The sequence below is a fragment of the Macaca nemestrina genome, chromosome 15 (assembly GCF_043159975.1).
Source record: "Macaca nemestrina isolate mMacNem1 chromosome 15, mMacNem.hap1, whole genome shotgun sequence".
Classification (NCBI taxonomy): domain Eukaryota; kingdom Metazoa; phylum Chordata; class Mammalia; order Primates; family Cercopithecidae; genus Macaca; species Macaca nemestrina.
Window position 1 is genome coordinate 103,581,807 of NC_092139.1, and position 19,687 is coordinate 103,601,493.

The window sequence follows — 19,687 nt, forward strand, 5'->3', positions numbered from 1 at the left end:
TATTTGATAAGACTAATTCTAATTTATAGTCAACACATACGTTTGTGTGTATACTGGGGCATGACATAAAAGCAACTGCCTCCTTGGGGTCAGTCTTTTTTTAAGCTCAAAAGCACTAAGCTAGAACCTGAACACCCTTACCATGTCCTCCATTCCACTAACTATCCCTGAGGGAAGAAAAGTCATTATCATTTCTTCAACCAAGTCAAATGAGTACTACAGAAGATGCATTTGCTATTGTCCACGGCTCCCAATTTTAAAAAAGCCTTGAGAGTTCATGCAAAAATCTGACTAAAATAAAGTTCATTTTCTACCCATGAAAAAACTGGTTAGAAAAAAGAAAAAAAATTTGAGGAAAGAAAAGACTTTTTAAGAAAAAAACCCTTAGGTCATTTTAAATTTACCCTCTATATTAAAAGTAAGCCTGCCACTCTGAATTTAAATCTTTACTTATCTATGTTATATTTGTCAACGTAAGCACCTCCTTTGATGTTCCCACTTGTTTCTGCTAATCAGTGGGACATACCCACATTGTGCCTTTCAACAGAATTTTAGAAAATTAAAGAAAAAAATATAGTTTTGAGAAGTCACTGACAAGCATTTCAAACATCAAAGAATGGGCCCAGCATGGTGGTTCACATCTGTAATTCTAGCACTTTGGGAGGCTGAGGTGAGCAGATCACCTGAGGTCAGGAGTTTGAGATCAACCTGGCCAACATGGCAAAACGCTGCCTCCACTAAAAATAGAAAAGTTAGCCAGGCTTGGTGGCGCATGTCTGTAATCCCAGCTACTCAGGAAGCTGAGGCAGAAGAATCACTTGAACCCGGGAGGCGGATGTTGCAGTGAGCCGTGATTGCGCCACTTCATTCCAGACTGGGCGATAGTTTCAAAAAAAAAAAAAAAAAATTGACAACATGACATTTTTCTTTGTATTTAAAATAAGAAAAGATAAATTTTAGATCATAAACTATTTTAACAAACAAGATAGAAAACTTGACAAAAATAAGTTATTCAAGGGACTTTCAGGTCATATGAAGACTTCATGCTCCCACATTCTCCAAAGATTCCAGAATATCTTGTCACACCAGCAAAAGAACATTCATATTCAGAGAGACACTGACAGAAAAATACAAAAGGGAAATACAAGACATGGAGGCTGAAAATCGGGGTTCAAGTCCCATTCTTTACTTACTACCTACGTAAGGAAGACTGGGAGATTCATTTGACAGTCTCTGTGCTTTGGTATTCTTTTATCTATGAAACACGGATAATAAAGCCCAATCTACCTGGTTGAACTACTGTGAAGATCAAAACTGGATATACACAGGAGTGTTTTGTAAACTGTAAAGTACTTAGCAGACATTACTAGAAAAGAAAAGAAAAGAAAAGGGAGGGAAGAAAGAAAGAAAGAAAGAAAGAAAGAAAGAAAGAAAGAAAGAAAGAAAGAAAGAAAGAAAGAAAGAAAGAAAGAAAGAAAGAAAGAAAGGAGGGAGGGAGGGAGGGAGGGAGGGAGGGAGGGAGGGAGGGAGGGAGGGAGGGAGGGAGGAAGGAAGGAAGGAAGGAAGGAAGGAAGGAAGGAAGGAAGGAAGGAAGGAAGGATGGACGGACGGACTATACTGAGGATACTGCTAATCAACAGCATTACTTTTCTTTCTTTTTTTTTTTGAGACAGAGTCTCGCTCTGTTATCCAGGCTGGAGTGCAGTGGCACAATCTCGGCTCACTGCAACCTTCAACTCCCGGGTTCAAGCAATTCTCCTGCCTCAGCCTCCCGAGTAGCCGGGATTATAGGCATGCACCACCATGCCCAGCTAATGTTTTTGTATTTTTAGTAGAGATGGGGTTTCACCATATTGGCCAGGCTGGTCTCGAACTCCTGACCTTGCGATCCTCCTGCCCTGACCTCCCAAAGTGCTAGAATTACAGGCGTGAGCCACCACGCCTGGCCCTTCAGCACTACTTTCAACACTTAGTTTTGAAAGTATCCCACTGCTGAACATCCCTTACTTGGTTAGGCCACCCCAATGAAGCAAAACAAATTATCTCTAGTTTGTGTGTATCTGCTGTAATCCTCTTCCCTACCCATCCCCCAAACTGAGTTGACTCTAAAGCAATAAAACAAAATTTAGCCAAGTAACCACTAAGGAGATACAAAATTGATGAAACAAAAGTAAGCCTTCCCTATGGTTGATTAAAGTATAAGCCTCTTTTAATCAATTAATTTGTTAAATTAACTAATGTTCTCCAGTTCCCAAGTTTAATAAAGGGATGCTTTTAACAGTCTTAGCCCACCTAAAACTAGTAAACAACTCTCTCCTATTTGCCCCCTAGCCCTTCTTCTACCAGTAGCTGAGTTGTAGGCTTACCAAAAATCACTTGTGTTTATTCACCTGCCAGTTTACAGAAGTCATAAGTTCTTATAATTATATAATTAAATGTTATATATATATGTGTGTGTGTGTATATATATATATATACACACACACACATCAATGAAATAAATTAGAAAAGTTTCCTTGAAAACAACTCTAATGTGAATGCTTTGTGAAAAACAAGTCAAGACACTGAAAACTTTTGCTCAAATTAGATGTGGGCAGGACAACTGTAAAAGACTGGGCAAGAAGGGGGAATCACACAAATCTAGCTACACAGTTTGACCCAAATTACTCTGAATGTCATTAAGACCTTGTTCCTCTTTAAAACAAACAAATTAGAACGCACAGATGATGCTCTGGGAGCATAGTTTATGCAAAAAATTCAAGTAGTATTTCAATCACATCTATATATAAGGACCTTGACCTCATATCAGGAAACTGAAGAGTAAACATATATTTGTTTAAATTAAAAATGCTCTATATTAAAATAAAAGTTTAAAATATTTCCCCACTTCAACCAGTTGTTAAGATTAACCCATGGCCTACTAGTTCTGATCACATTGGTTAAGAAAACACTGACTGTATTTCTTCAATTAGAGAAGGATGGCCATATATCCCAGTTTACCTGGGACTGTTTGAAACTAATTATTGGCATCACTTTTTATTCTCAAAAGTGCCCAAACTTGAATGCTAAAGTTTATATGGTCACCTTATTTATAACAGACATAAAGTTGTTGCACCAAGAGTGAGCAAGGGGCCAGCCTTAGGACCCCCATCACTTTCCAGAAAACCCTTAAGAGCCATCCCATATAAACAATCTTAGCAAAAACAGGAAGCCTGCTGTGCAGAACAAAGCCCTCTTCTAATCAGATTGCTGCTCTTAAGTTCTTCTTATATAAAAACCCTAGAGCTGATGCACACAAGTATTCTCCCACTTTAAAAATACTGCAAATCCATAAAACATTCCAGCCTTAATCAAGGCCCAGGAACACGCCTAAGCACATGCACATAAATCACAAATAAACAGTCAACTAGGAATCTAAACCACTACATGGTATCATCAATCTAAAATCCTGCCTGGCTTTATTTATTTATTCATTTATTTTTGAGACAGGGTCTTGTTCTGTCGCCCAGGCTGGAGTGCAGTGGCACAATCATAGCTCACCACAGCCTCAATTTCCCAGGCTCAAGCGATCTTCCCATCTCAGCCTCCCAAGTAGCTGGGACTACAGGCACATACTACCACACTCGGCTGATTTTTTTTATTTTTAGTAAAGACAAGGTCTTGCTATGTTGCCCAGGCTGGTCTCCAACTCCTGAGCTCAAACAATCCTCCTGCCTCGGCCTCCCAAAGTGCTGGGATTATAGATGTAAGCCACTGCACTTGGTCCTGCATGGCCTTAGATAAAATTTCTCACTTTTCTGAACTAGTTTTCACTTATGTAAAACTGGAACAGTGTTTGTCTCCTCCACTTCCATAGAGAAACCACATTAGCAAGTATAGTGAAATGCTCAGAGTGCTTTCTAAAAGCAATGGATTGTCATCCCACAAAGCTTCTTAACAGATCGGGAAAAAAGGCTGAGGTGACCGTGCATAAACATGCAAGAGGTGGCAGGTGGTTTTCCCTGCTCCTTTCCTTCAGGTTTTTAACTCAAATGTGCTATTGGGACTGTATGTAATATGATAAAAGAATCACTAAAAAAGTGAAATGCTGGTGGTACATTTGGTGCTAACAAACTCAGTAGTAATAATCTTTAGTCAGGAGTCACGGACTTCTACGTCTGTGGTTGAGCTTGAAGAACTCTATGAAGCCCCCACATTACTTTATAATAATGTAAATGAGTGAATGGGCACATTCACACATGACCACATTTTCCTCTGGTCAATAAATAATTCTCCAGTACAGAGAAAAGGACCCTCAGACAGAAGACAAATTTCAGTTCTTATTCAGCCACTTACTTGAATTGTTGCCTTGGATAAGTCACTTTACCTCTGTGCGCTTCAATTTCCTTATCTTTCCAAAGGGAATATTTGCCTCATCTACTTCAAAAGGGGTGTTTGGAAGAATAAGATGAGAAAACACCATGAAAGTGGTCCACAGCAATCAAAAGAGTTACCTCTTTTAAAAATCACCATTCAGCCACTGATAAGAATCTTGTCTGCAGACAGTTCTTATCTATTTAGAAAGGAACAGTGAAAGAATAAGGAAAGCAAACAGAAATGCCTGTGGCCCCAGCTACTCAGGAGGCTGAGGTGGGACGATCACTTGCGCCCCGGGGGTCAAGGCTGCAGGGAGCCATGTTCATGCCACTGCACTCCAGTGTGGGCGACAGAGCAAGACCCTTTTGGTTTTGGTCTCAAAAACAAAACCAAACCAAACCAAAACAACAACAAAAAAAAGGGAAAGCAAATAAAGGCACAATTAAAATTCACCTTCACCCCATTCCCCAGTTCCTTGATTTGCTGAGCCAAAACCACGCTGAGGAGACGTAAAGATCACAAGTTCCATTTCCGCCAGCTCAGCCTGTTCAGCGACCAGTGTTTCATGCTGATAAATGCCTCCCAAATCTCAAAACACAAAGTGAGAGTTCACAAGGTTAGGCGCATTAATTAGCAGTACTCATTTGGATTCTGTATTCATCAAATACAACAAGCAGCTATTCAATATTTGCCTATTTGCACACTCTAAGATCTCTAATTCAAAGATCCAACCAGAGTACAAAATAAAGCCCATGAAAATAAACTAAAATAAACCTGTCACCATCAGAATGTGCCTCAAAGTAAATGAGCAGCTTTAAACCATGGCAAAGGGCTGTAACAGGCCTGCAGCAGAGATGGCATGAGTAATGAATGTGCAGGTTACAGAAGTGGGCCCCTGCTGCAAAAGAAAGAAAAAATAAAGTAGGTACAATCAAAGAGACTACTTTTTTAGGCTTTAATAAATTCCTATTAACTCTTTTTGCTTAGCTCCTTATTGATCTGTAATCCCCACAAGAATACAGTACCCTTTCAGTCTTCTAAACTCAGACTTTACATCAATTAGCTTTACCTTCCTAAATCCAGAATAAGCAACATTTTATAAATAATAAAGTAACTGCATTAGTTTGCAAGACTAGATTAAGAGACTAACCATGACCCCTTTATTACATGTCCTAGGTGAAAAGTACAGGATGAAACAGAAACTGTCACTACCTCTAAAGCAGCCCATAGGACTGCAGTTCTCAAGCGCACTACACAGCAGAATCACCTTTGGGATTTATAAACATTTGAATGGGTAAGCCCAACCTTAACTTACCCAATCAGAATCTCCGTAGGGTGGATCTCCAGGTATGAGATTTTTTTTCTGATATATGACTAAGATATAAAAGTACTATCAAAGGGCATAAGTTTCCCAGCTTAGAGAAGCTCTAGCACAGACACAAAGCAGAAAGAAAAACAAATAAATCTTTATATTCTCTTTAGATTTGGGATAAATGGCCCTATCTTTTACCAAAAGCTTTCATCTTCAATATCAACAGTGATGAACTCAGTGGGGGATGAACACAGAGATAACAACACTTCTTCTCTCCATGCCCTATCTGGGGCCAATCTGACATCAACTCAGCACCAAAAGTGCAAGAATTGGACAAATTACTCTCAAATCTGAAAGGCCTGCAAACAGGTGACTACTGATTATCAACTATCCTAGTTTCTGTTTTCTTGTAGTTGTTGTTTTGTTTGTTTTTTGTTTTGTTTTTGAGACAAAGTCTCACTCTGTCACTCAGGCTAGAATGCAATGGCGCAGTCTCAGCTCACTGCAACCTCCACCTCCCCAGTTCAAGCAATTCTCCTGCCTTAGCCTCCCAAGTAGTCAGGACTACAGGTGCGCACCACCACGACTGGCTAATTTTTGTATTTTTAGTAGAGACGGGGTTTCACTATGTTGGCCAGGCTGGTCTCGAACTCCTGACCTCATGATCCACCCACCTTGGCCTTCCAAAGTGCTGGGATTACAGGTGTGAGCCACTGCACCCAGCCGACCATCCTAGTTTTTAAGATCCGCTTCAGGAGCTCTGATGAGATTCAGTGAACTTCTGGAAAGGACACTATGAACTCTTTCGTTTGGCACTATAACTCATATCCCTTGGACAAGTAGAACAATGGTAGCTTTTTTTTGGACAACCCTGTAAGGAATAATGGCATTCCAAGATATTTCTAGGAGCTACCCTTTCAAATCTCCTGAAGAACGTCAATATCTCCAAACAGCAAGGAGACAAATTTCTTTTGGAGGCAAGGTGATTTAAGCCACACCATTTCTCTAAGAGGAAGCCTTACCTGTTCTTCTATCCTAGCTCTGCTTCAACGTCATGTGCTCAAGTCTTCAAACAGCAAAAAGATAGGGAAGGCATTTTATACACTTGCCTAAACCATACTGAGGGTGGCTCGTAGAAAGCAGTTCTGCTCTGACCCATAATAGGGCCTGGGCTTTTCCAGTCATCCTCCCATCTAACAAAGAAAGGCGGCAGAAACTTCGCTTTCTCAAGCAAGCCTTCCTGATTAAAACCATAAGGCTGAATTCCCCCAGGGAGGAGAATGGAATTTTCTTGCTACAGATCATTACAAGGACTCAAAAACTCTGTGCGGGCAGGGGCTAACTGGCAGGTAATAAAGAGACAAGTCCAGCATTCAGAATTATGAGGCATCGAGAAAACCAGGTCAAAAAATTATTATGTAGCCTGGAGAAGAAAATACAAAAGCAATCGTGACTGTGCTTGAGTAATTATTTTCTCTTATAATATCCACAATTTTAATAACATAATACTTATAGAATTTTAAAATATGCTTAATTTACATCTGTAAAAGTACATTCATTGCTGAAACAAGCCACATTCCCTTTCAAAGTAAGTAATTTCAGGAAATGTTCTCTATCACAGCAACCCTTTGATGAAACACACCACACACATACATCATCTGAGTTACAAATAGCAGATACCAACCTGGCTGTCCCGCGCTGGGAATCCATGATAACCTGGAGTCAGAGGCTCGTTCTATGAGAAAGACAAGAAAAATATCAAACTATGAGATGAAAGAAAATGTTAAGAATAATCAAAATCATCCAAACTGATCAAATATAAATTCCTGCCCTGGTTCCTAAAATGTTCCATTAACTGTATTCCACCCTACCTAAGTGTATATATCTCCTCGTTAAGCCTCTACACTGGCAAAAACAAAAAACAGTATTTGCTTAGGAGCACTATTCAGAAAAACTATTTTCCTCCTCATACAGCTAAATCTGTTTCTTTTCCAGTATATCTTAGGCAGGGTGCTACTGAGACTGGGGTCAGAGTAATTCCTAACTTCATCATACACTGTGGGACTTCAGCATCCCCAGTCCCAACTCACAGTAAGCCACTAGCACCCCTGAACACTAGGATAACTAAAAACTTGTTGGTTTATTTCCAAATGTCCTCTGGATGGAAAGGGGACAAGTACCAACCCTGCTGAGAACTGCCTCTTGACCCAGAAAAGTTCTAGGTCCTGGTCTCTATCAACCTGTTTCCCCTCAGTTTTTACTTTTGTATTTACTTATTTTTTGTTTTATCCCCTCAGTTCTCTTAAATCTGGATGAAATTCAACCTCTGTTCAAGACTTTCTCTACTACTCTATATCATCCTATGGACTTAAATGACTCCTCTTAATATTTAATATTTACTTAGCTTACTTGTGCAGCTTACTTTTTACGTTATTTATGATTCTAATTAATCTTATTTTTTAAAGGTATATCATGTTGAGTATCTATCTCATCTTCACTTTAAACCACTAAATCAAGATCCTTGAGGGCAAGGATGATAGCTAATAAAAACTATGCAAACCCTAATTTAGTATAAGGTCATATAACATGAACACTCATTTCCAGCTTATTCGACCCATTCAATCATTCAGTTAACATATACTAATATTAAAATTTTCCAAGCACTGTTAGTTGACTGATGGAGTAAAAAAGACAAATAAAAACAAGGTCCTTGCTTTCAACAGAACTTTTAAATGAGGGAAGATACATGTGCACACAAAGGAGTAAATGAGAACACACAGTGCTTTTGTAATTTTCAAAGTGCTCAACATCGTTACTTAGATATTCATCCTCTTCTTCCATTCATTTGTGCTTTCATTCCTACTAGCAGAATAGCGTAAAAGAAATTTTCATTGATAGGACTTTTGAATATAACAATAGAGTAAACTTTCCACTAATTGGTAGGTTGACTATATTCAGATATTTGATAGTCAAAAGCATGAAAGTCCGAAGACAACTTAAGCTCACTGCAGAGACCCTGTGTCTTGTTCATCATGATTTCCCTGAGATCTAGCACAGTATCTAACACATGTAGACACCCAAAAGAATGTGTAAATAAATACACGGAGCTAAATAACCAGAAAAATGTGTAGGAATTCAGTCACTGAAGCAATCATAGACAATCCAAGTTCTCTTTATCTATTCCTATGAACCTGTTTTGGACATTTTAATATTTATAGTCTCCTCAAAGAAAGCACATTAGACACTGAGGAAAACTGCCTTTAAAAAAAAATCATGGGTACCAAAACAATCTTGTAAAAGAAGAAAAAAGTTGAAGGACTCCCACTTCCTGATGCCAAAGTTTACTACAAAGCAACAATAATCAAGAGAGTGTAATACTGACATAAGGATACACACATAAACCAACAGAATACAACTGAGAGTCCAGAAACACACCCTTACAGTTATGTGTCATCAAAGGGAAAAGGACAGTCTTTTCAACAAACGACACTAAGACAACTGGACATCCACATGTAAAAGAATGAAGTTGAGGCCAGGCGTGGTGGCTCACGCCTGTAATCCCAGCACTTTGGGAGGCCGAGGCGGGTGGATCACGAGGTCAGGAGATCGAGACCATCCTGGCTAACACGGTGAAACCCCGTCTCTACTAAAAATACAAAAAAATTAGCCAGGCGTGGTGGCGGGCGCCTGTAGTCCCAGCTACTCGGGAGGCTGAGGCAGGAGAACGGCGTGAACCCGGGAGGTGGAGCTTGCAGTGAGCCGAGATTGTGCCACTGCACTCCAGCCTGGGCGACAGAGCGAGACTCCGTCTCAAAAAAAAAAAAAAAAAAAAAAAAATGAATGAAGTTGGAACCCCACCCCGCACTATAAACAATATTAACCCAAAATAGAGCATATTTAAAACAATAAAACTCTTAAAAAAAAAAAAAAAAAAGATCAGAGCTAATCTTCATGACCTTTGATTAGACAACAGTTTCTTCAATGTGACACCAAAAGCACAACCGACAAAGGAAAACAAATAAATCAGACTTCATCAAAATGTAAAACTTTTGGCTGAGTGCAGTGGTTCATGCCTGTAATCCCAGCACTTTGGGAGACCAAAGGAGAACTGCTTAAGGCCAGGAGTTTAAGACCAGCCTGGGTAACACAGTAAAACCCATCTCTACAAAAAATTTCAAAAAATTGCTGGGTATGGTGGCACACACCTGCAGTCGTAGCTATTCAGGAGGCTGAGACAGGAAGATAGCCTGAGCCTGGGAGTTTGAGGCTTCAGTAAGCTATGATCACACCACTGCACTCTAGCCTGGGACAATAGAGTAAGCACACTTTCTTAAAAAAAAATTTTTTTTTTTTTAAAGATTGGGTGCAGTGACTTACACCGGTAATCCCAGCACTTTAGGAAAACAAGGTGAGAGGGTCTCTTGAGCCCAGTTTAAGACCAGCCTGGGCAACTTAGTGAGACCCCACTTCTACAAAAACAAAAATTATTTAAATTATGTTTTGTGCTTCAAAGAATACCAACAAGAAAATAAAAAGATAACCCACAGAATGGGAGAAAATATTTGCAAGTCATATGTTTAACAAGGAATGCGTATCCCAAATACATAAAGAACTCTTAAAACTCAAGAACAAAAGGACAAATAACTTAAAAATTGGCAAAATATTTGAACAGACAGTTCTCCAAAAGAGTTGTGCAAACGGCCAGTAAGTACATGGAGATGCTCAATATCATAAGTCATTATGCAAATCAAAACCACACTGAGATAAAACTCACACTCATCAGAATAGTTATAATCAAAAAACAGACAACAATAAGTATTGTCAAAGATGCGGAGAAATCAGAATTCTTCCACACTGCGGGTGGGAATGTAAAATGGTACAGCTGCTCTGGAAACAGCTGGATAGTCCTTCTATTAAACATAGAGTTATATGACCGAGCAATTCCACACCTGGGTATTTAACTAAGAAAACTGAAAACATATGTCCACACAAAATAATACACATGAATATTCATAGCAGCATTATTTCATAATAACCAAACAGCAGGAAAAAAATAAATGTCCGTCGATTGATGAATGGATAAATGAAGTATGGTACATCTATAGTGGAATATTATTCAGTAATTTTAAAAATAAAGTACAGATACAACACAGATGAATACTGAAAACACCATGCTTGAAAACAGACACAGAAGGCCACAAATGATATAATTCAATTCATTTGAAATGTCAAGAATAGGCAGATTTATAGAGACAGAAAATAGATTAGTGGTTCCAGGGACTAGCGGGAAGAAACGAGCAGTGACTGCTAATGGCTACGAGGTTTATCTGGTGGGAGATGACAATGTTCTGGAATTAGACATTAGTGATGGATGCACACATTCATTATTATACTAAAAACCAATGAAACACTAAAAGCACTTCATAAAGGTGAGATTTATGATCTGTGAATTATATCTCATTAAATTATTTTAAAATAATAATAGTTATAGGCAATGTTGGCTATTTTTCATACTGATTTTTATAGGGGAAACATGCAGTTTAGATTTTAACAAAAGAACAAGGCTCCTTCCGAAATGCACAAGTGCCTTTTGTTTGTTCTGGATTCTACAAATTTACTTCCACGCACCATTCTCTACAAATTTTAACAATGATGATGATAACCCCCCGATACTGAGCACCTAATCAGTACAGTTCCAGGATGGAGGGGAAGAGGAAGAGATAGAGGCAAAGAGAATGAGCTAATATAGCAGTATACAAAAATACATTTCCTATCACTGGGGAAACTAACTGAGAGAAGGTAAGTAACTGGCCCGATAACACATAGATATTGAATGGGAAAGTCAAACTGCCAACCTGCGTCTGCTGGACTACAAAGCCCCTGTTCTTTCCATTTTTCCAGGTCTCATCCCTTCTAATCATTCCATATTATCCCCTTACAAGAAACATTTCATGATTGTCTGAGAAGGGCATTAAGAAAGTAATCAAAAATCCCAAAAGCATATTAACAGAAATTCATCACTCCGAGAGGACATCCCACATATGAACCATATTCCATGAAATCCTGGAGTTCAACAATGCAAAAAAAAAAAAAAAAAAAAAAAAAAGTCCTATAAGGAAAAGATCACATTCATATAAGCCAGTATTGTCAACAACTTCAATAGAAAAGTTGGTTGTAACAGGTTGCACAGAGATGTGTCAGAGGAAATGGATTTACTCCTCCACCTGCCTTAGCAAAGCATTACTCTTCTTTATTTCCTACCTCTCAGATAAGGCTATTTGGAACTCTCAAGCCCTCCTTGCATATACCCGTCTCTTACACATGCATTAATTTTGCATGATTTTGAATTTTACAGACATGGATCCTATTGCAGGTATTCTTTAGTAATTTGGCATTTTTGCTTGATACTATATAAGATTCATCTCCACTAGTGCACGTAACTATTTTACTAACTATGATTGCCATTTAGTATTCTCTTATAAACTATAAACATGTCAAATAAATTACTTATCTGTCCTATTTTCCTGTTAATGGATAACTGAACTGTTTCCAGTTATGGTTTTTCTGCTCACACCATGCTGCCTATGAACATTCGTTTAGATTTGAGATACCATGTTTCACTTATGAGATTAGCAAAAATGGAAACACCATAAATAGACAAAAAGATGAGTCAACGGATACTCTCACACCTAACAGTAGGAATATAAGTATATTGGGACCCTGTTATGGAAAGTAATTTGACAGTACTATCAAAATATTGAATGCATATACCTTCTTGTAACTTCACATCTCTATCTAGACAAAGAAGCATGTGCAAATATTTTCAAAACAGTTTGCGATAGTGAAAAACAAGAAAAAAACCTCAGTTTCCATTAATAACAAGGTAATAGCGTTATCAATTATTACAAAATTTCAACATTCCACCTGCACGAGTTTTAAAATAAGGTAAAATCTTTATGAATGACCTCAGGTCATATTAAATGACAGCAGAACAGAACGCTCAAGCAGAAATGGCTAGCTACACAGACGGCTCAGGCAGGAGGATCACTCAAGCCCTGGAGATTGAGACTAGCCTGGTCAACACAGCAACATCCCATCTCTTTACAAAAAAAAAAAAAAAAAAGGTAACTAAAGGCATAGAAAAGATAAAGAAGGATATATAATAATCTTCTAATACTGGTTACCTCCAGGGAGAAGAGTAAGATTTGGGGAAGGTTGAAAGGGCATGTTTTACCCAAATTTTACATTGTGTAAAATTCACACATGACTTAGAATAAAGCTGTTGTCAGTGTTTCTTAATGTTTTATAACTTATAAAACCAACTATATATCTCACTTAGTCCTCACAATGTATAAAACAAGTTTTATAAATGTTATTTTACAGATGACAAAACTGAAATTCAGACAGTTTAAGTGATTTGCTCATTATCAAATAACTAATGGCAGTGGCTGAAATGCCTCCAGACTTAGGTCTTGATTCTACACCCAACACTTCTACTACTTCATGACAACTATTAGGCTGGTGCAAAATTAAAGTAATGGTAAAAACCGCAATTATTTTGTGCCAGCCTAATAGTGGGAAAGATTTGCCTGGTTTGGTCAGGGATGATTATCATTATCTAATGATATGCAAGTCTGAGTGTTTAATCAGCATAAAAACAATAACTGGCATTTAAAGCAGAGAGAGAATTACAAGGAAACCTACTGGAACAGAAGAGATGGAAATCAGATGTGTTAAAAGTCCAAAAAGAAAAGGTTTTAGTTGCGATATGTCTGTAAGCAAGCATTACTGGCCTACTAAGTTAAGAATGAAAGAAACTGACTCTGTCTCGGCAGGGACTGCTCAAAAATAAAACTACATACATAAGAAATAAAATACCAGTCATAAGAATCTTTATTAACTAAGAGGTCAGCAATTAAAACCATTTAGAAGCTTCTGGTTAGTGGACAGGTGACAGTGCAACAGAAAAATCCTTAAGTAACTATCAAAAAAAACACCAACTGCTGGCCGGGCACAGTGGCTCACACCTATAATCCCAGCACTTTGGGAGGCCGAGGTGGGCGGATCATGAGGTCAGGAGATAGAGACCATCCTGGCTAACACAGTGAAATCCCGTCTCTACTAAAAACACAAAAAATTAGCCGGGTGTGGTGGCGGGTGCCTGTAGTCCCAGCTACTCGCGAGGCTGAGGCAGGAGAATGGCACGAACCCAGGAGGCAGAGCTTGGAGTGAGCCAAAATCGTGCCACTGCACTCCAGCCTGGGCGACAGAGCAAGACTCTATCTCAAAAAAAAAAAAAAAAAAAAACACCCAACTGCCAATGGACTGTGAATGTGAATGTACAGTGGATACTGAGAGAAGTGATACACAGCAAGAAAAATAGCATCTGACTTTTATATTCTTCTTTGACTGCTTAGATGTTCCTATATGCACCTACATCTGCAAAATCTCTTTAAGCTGAAGAATTCTTCATTTATTCAGTAAGAGTGGATTGAACAACTGCTTTGAGAAACATAGTGCTGGCATTCTTGTCCTTGAGGAGCTCAGAGAGTCCAAACTCCTGGCCTCAAGTGATCCTCCTGCCTCGGCCTCCCAAAGTGCTGGGATTATGGGAATGAGCCAGTGTGCCCAGCCTCAAGAAGAGAAATTGCTAAGTGACCACAGGGTGTCATTCTGCTTCCAAACCATAAGAGTTCAAAATACCTAGAGATAAGATGAAGACTTATAAGTGATACAAATCTGATAGTATCTAATAACAAGGTCCCAACATGAGGTCCAACTGTTAACTAGTAAACTAAGCTTTCACTACACAAAAACTCATTCTACCCCCACATCAAGACAAGACAATCAATGACAGTTCTTTGTTACATTCACTACTCCCTCCATATTTACTGCCCCCCCCCTTTTTTAATTAAAAATGACCTGGTATAAGCAGCATGTTTCATGGTAAAACCTGACACAGGGAATTTACTGGGTTCTCGAAGATTATCTTTGAAACACACTACAGTTTCTTCACTAGTGGTCACAGGTGTCTAAGAAATAACCAATCAAACCCCTTTTCTTTACAGGTGAGGAAGCTGAGACTTAGAGAAGTGCCTTGTCCACAGTCATTCAAACTAGGTAGATATGAAAGAGAACCCAGAATTTAGAACTCCTGACCCACAAATCATATAAAGTATTCACCTTAGACTACTAGTTATATTATAGAAATATGTAACTCCTTTCATCATGCCATCATGCAATAGAAAGGTTGGGCTGAACCTTGGAAGTCAGTGATACAGATTCAAATTCTGGCTGGGTCACTTTCTAACTATGTGACTCTAGTCAAAATCCTTAATATCTCTGACCCTAAATTGTCTCAGCTGTGTAACAGATAATATCTACCACATAAAGTTGTGACATTAAGTGAGATGATCAGGTGAAGCTTATCTGGCACAATATTTAACATACTGGAGAAGCTCAAAAAGAATTCCTTCCCAACCCCTATGTCTATCCGTTGCAAATTATATAGTCTATGGGAATAAATCCCACAAAGTAGCACATTTCCAAATAACCAACCTTTAATTTTCTTAGCTTACTCTACCTACATCAGTTCTTTAGGAATATGTGCCAAATGGCCATTCTGCCTCACTGTAAGGTGTTCAAAACCTAGTGATATTGTAAACTGATTCTAGTATTCAAGGACAGAATGAATGAGAATAGCTCTAAAGTGACCAAAGAAACTCTGCCTTTTGTGACATATACAGTCAAGGCCACATGACAATACTGTGGTCAACAACAGACTGCATAAACAACGGTAGTCCCAAAAGACTATAATGAAGTTGGTCAGACAGTGGCTCACACCTGTAATCTCAGCACTCTGGGAGACTGAGGAGGGAGGATCACCTGAGGTCAGGAGTTTGAGATCAGCCTGGCCAACATGGCGAAACCCCATCTCTACTAAAAATACAAAATTTGCTGGGTGTGGTGATGAGTGCCTGTAATCCCAGTTACTCAGTAGGCTGAGGGCACTAGAATCCCTTGAACCCAGGAGGTGGAGGTTGCAGTGAGCCGAGATCACACCACTGCACTCCAGCCTAGGCAACAGAGCAAAACTCTTTCCCAAAAACTCCCATCGCAGTGACATCATAACTGTCATAGCACAAAACATTACTTATGTGTTTGTGTGATGCTGGCATAAACAGGCCTACTGTGCTGCCAGTCATATAAAAGTCTAGCACATATAATGTGCAGTTCACAGTGCTTGATAAAGATAATAAGTGGTTATTTTGCTGGTTTATGTATTTACTATACCATACTTTTTTCATTAGAGTGCGTTCTTTCTACTTATTAAAAAAAAAGTTAACTGTAAAATAGCCTCAGGGAGGTCCTTCCTGAGGTGTTCCAGCACATAGCATTGTTGTCACAGAAAATGACAGCTCCATGTATGTTACTGGCCCTTACCACCTTCCAGTGGGAAGGATGTGGAGGTGGAAAGCATATTTATGATCCTGTCCCTGTGGAAGCCTAGGCTGATGTGTGTGTTTACGTCTTAGCTTTCAACAAAAAAAAGTTTAAAAAGTAAAAAAAAAAAAAAAGGCCGGGCGCGGTGGCTCAAGCCTGTAATCCCAGCACTTTGGGAGGCCGAGGCGGGCGGATCACAAGGTCAGGAGATCGAGACCACAGTGAAACCCCGTCTCTACTAAAAATACAAAAAAATTAGCCGGGCGCGGTGGCGGGCGCCTGTAGTCCCAGCTACTTAGGAGACTGAGGCAGGAGAATGGCGGGAACCTGGGAGGCGGAGCTTGCAGTGAGCCGAGATCGCGCCACTGCACTCCAGCCTGGGCAACAGCGTGAGACTCCGTCTCAAAAAAAAAAAAAAAAAAAAAAAAAAATTAAAAATCTTAAAAACCTTATAGAATAAGGATACAAAGAAAATATTTTTGTACAGCTGTATAATGTGTTTGTATTTTAAGATAAGTATTATTACAAAAGAATCAAAAACTTAAAAAAATTTTAAAGTTTATAAAGTAAAGAAGTTATAGTACGCTAAGGCAAATTTGTTGTTAAAGAAAAATAATTTTGTACAAATTTAGTGTAGCCTAAGTGCACAGTGCTGATAAAGTCATCAGTAGTGTACACTAATGCCCGAGGCCTTCACATCCACTCACTCACTGACTCATCCACAGCAACTTCCAGTCCTGCAGGCTGCATTCATAAGTGCCCTATACCTGTGTATCATTTTTATCTTTTACACTGTATTTCTGCTGTACCTTTTCCATGTTTAGATACATTGTGTTACAATTGCCTAAAGTATTCAGTACAGCCACATGCTGTACAGATGTGCAGCCTCAGAACAAAAGGCCGTATCATACAGCCCAGGTATGACAACGTATGCTTCATACAACTAGACAGTCCATTCTGCTGTCATCAATTCCTGTTTGGCTAACACCCTCAGTTCTTTCAATTTCCTTTACAAATCCGCTTTCTTCTTGCATTTAAAAAATAAAATAAAATTCAATCATGATGACAAAATTATATTTTGAAGTACATAAATAAGAAATAAAATTCTGGCCAGGCACAGTGACTCACTCCTGTAATCTCAGCACTTTGGGAAGACAAGGTGGGAAGACTGCTTGAGCTCAAGAGGTTGAGACCAGCCTGGGCAACACAAGGAGACCCCGGGTCTATAAGAAATATTAAAAATTAGCCAGGTGTGGTGGCGCACAGCTGTGGTCCCAGCTACTTGACAGGCTGAAGTGGGAGGATGGCTTGAGTCCAGGAGGTGGAAGCTGCAGTGAGCTGAGATTGTACCACGGCTTTCTAGCCTGGGCAACAGAGCAAGACTGTCTCAAAAAAATTTGTTTAATTAAAATTTTAAAAAATAAAGTTCCCCGTTAATCTTATCTTTTCTAGTGCTGAGGTTTAAGATCATACTATAAATATTCTTTAGCAGTTTCCTTTTTTTAAAATTGTGGTTAAATATACATGAAGTTACCATTTTAGCCATTTTTCAGTACACAATTCTATAGCATTAAGTAGATTTATATTGTTGTGCAACCACCACCATCCATCTCCAGAACTTTCTGATCTTCCCCAACTGAAAGGCTGCACCCAATAAACACTAACTCCCCATTCCTCTCTCCCTCCTCCACTGCCAACCAGCATTCTACTTTGTGTCTCCATCAATGTGACTACTTTAAGTACCTCACATGAGTAGAGTCAAACAGTATTTGTTTGTGCCGTGACATAATCTCAGCTCACTGCACTTATCTCACTTACCATATATTTATGGTTCATCCATATTGTAGCATGTGTCAGAATTTCCTTCTGAGTCCAAATAATATTATTGTGTTAAAATTAAATGAAAAGACAATTTTATGTGCGTAGCACTGTATGGCAGCCTACAATATGTGGTACGTAAAAATCACATTTTGTCCATCCATTCATCTGTCGATGGACGCTTGGGTTGTCTCTACCTTTTAACTATCGTGAATAAAGCTGCTATGAATGTGGGTGTACAAATATCTATTCAAGCCCCTGCCTTCAATGCTTTTGGGTAAACATTCAGAAGCAGGACTGCTGGATCACTGGTAATTCTATGGTGCTTGCACAGTGACAATATTTAACTTTTTAAGGGACTGCCATACTGTTTTCCAAAGCACTGAACCATTTTAAATTTCCACCGGCAAAGCACAAGAGTTTCAATCTCTCCATATTCTTACTTAAACTTGTTACTGTGTGTGTATGTTCATCCTAATGAGTGTGAAGTGTTATCTCATTGTTTTGATTTATATTTCCTTTACAGCTTAGTGATGCTGAGCATCTTTTCATGTGCTTATTGACCATTTGTACACCTTCTTTGGAGAAATGTGTATTCAAGTCCCCTGCCCATTTTATAATTGGGCCATTTGCTTTTTTGTTGTTGAGTTGTAAAAGTTCTTCATATATTTTGGATATTAATCCCTTATCAGATATATTTTTGCAAATATTTTCTTCCATTAGTGGGTAGCCTTTTCACTCTGTTAATAGCGTCCTTTGATGCATAAAAGTTTTTAATTTTGATAAAGTCTAATTTATCTGTTTTTTCTTTTTTGCCTGTGATTTTGGTGTCATGTCTAAGAATCTACCGCCAAATCCAAGGTCATGAGGATTTACTCTAAGTTTTCTTTTAAGAGTTTTATAGTTTTAGCTCTTATGTTTAGGTCTTTGATCCATTTTGAGTTAATTTTGGTATTGACGTAAGGTCCAACTTCATTTTTTTTTTTGCATGTGTCTTACTTATTTTTGAGGTTCCTTAGATCTCTGTCCATTTGTCATCTTCTTCCTGTTTTCTGAGGATTTAGAATTAAACATCCATTCCATCTATATGCTGGTTATCGATTAATTGATTATCAGCTCCAAATTTACCCTTTTTGCCTGCTGTGTGAAAATGAACCTGGGCCCTTTAAATATTTTTCCTTTGCCAGCATGCATGATGTCAAGCTTTATCCACAGAGGACACAAGAGATACATTGTAGGAAGAAAGCATTTCACTTCCAGGTCCCATTGTGCTTGCCTAGCAGGTTCCTACAGGATAAGCAGTTTCCCTCTATCCTAGCTCCTACAATGGACAGCAGCCAGCAGCTAGTAGCTTCCCTCAGTAACCCTTTTCAGGCTGTCATATGGCAAAGTGCCTCTAGTGAAACAACTCCTTGTGAAGAGCTTTCCCCAAGTATCCTAGAGGGTAGTTTTTGGCAACTTCAAAAGGACAGATTTCCAGCAAGTTCTGCTGGTAAAGGTCCATAGGGACTTACTTCTCCGCCATTCTGAGAGTCAAAGTCATGCCTCTCCAACAAAGCCCCTCAGATTTCAGTCTCTCGGCCAGGGAGTGTTTGGTGGTATTGAGGGAGATGGCTCTTTGGGTATGACATTTTGGTCCCAGACTAGCTGCTTAGCTGCTATTATACTAATTCTATTTTATCACACATCAATCATATTATTACATTATATCTGCTATTTTAGATACAGCAGATCCGTATCTGCTGTTATTTAGTTTTC

At 38.9% G+C, this 19,687-nt stretch overlaps 1 protein-coding gene across 26 annotated transcripts in view; it reads right to left on the minus strand.

Annotated features, from left to right (window-relative positions):
• Positions 1 to 19,687, minus strand: part of LOC105464528 (RNA binding fox-1 homolog 2) — a 296,663-nt gene that overhangs the window by 197,561 nt on the left and 79,415 nt on the right. For all 26 annotated transcript variants that reach the window (XM_071080512.1, XM_071080511.1, XM_071080509.1 and 23 more), the window contains exon 2: positions 7,353 to 7,403. In XM_071080512.1, coding sequence (XP_070936613.1) covers positions 7,353 to 7,403 — 51 coding nt within the window. The remainder of the gene's footprint in view (positions 1 to 7,352; positions 7,404 to 19,687) is intronic.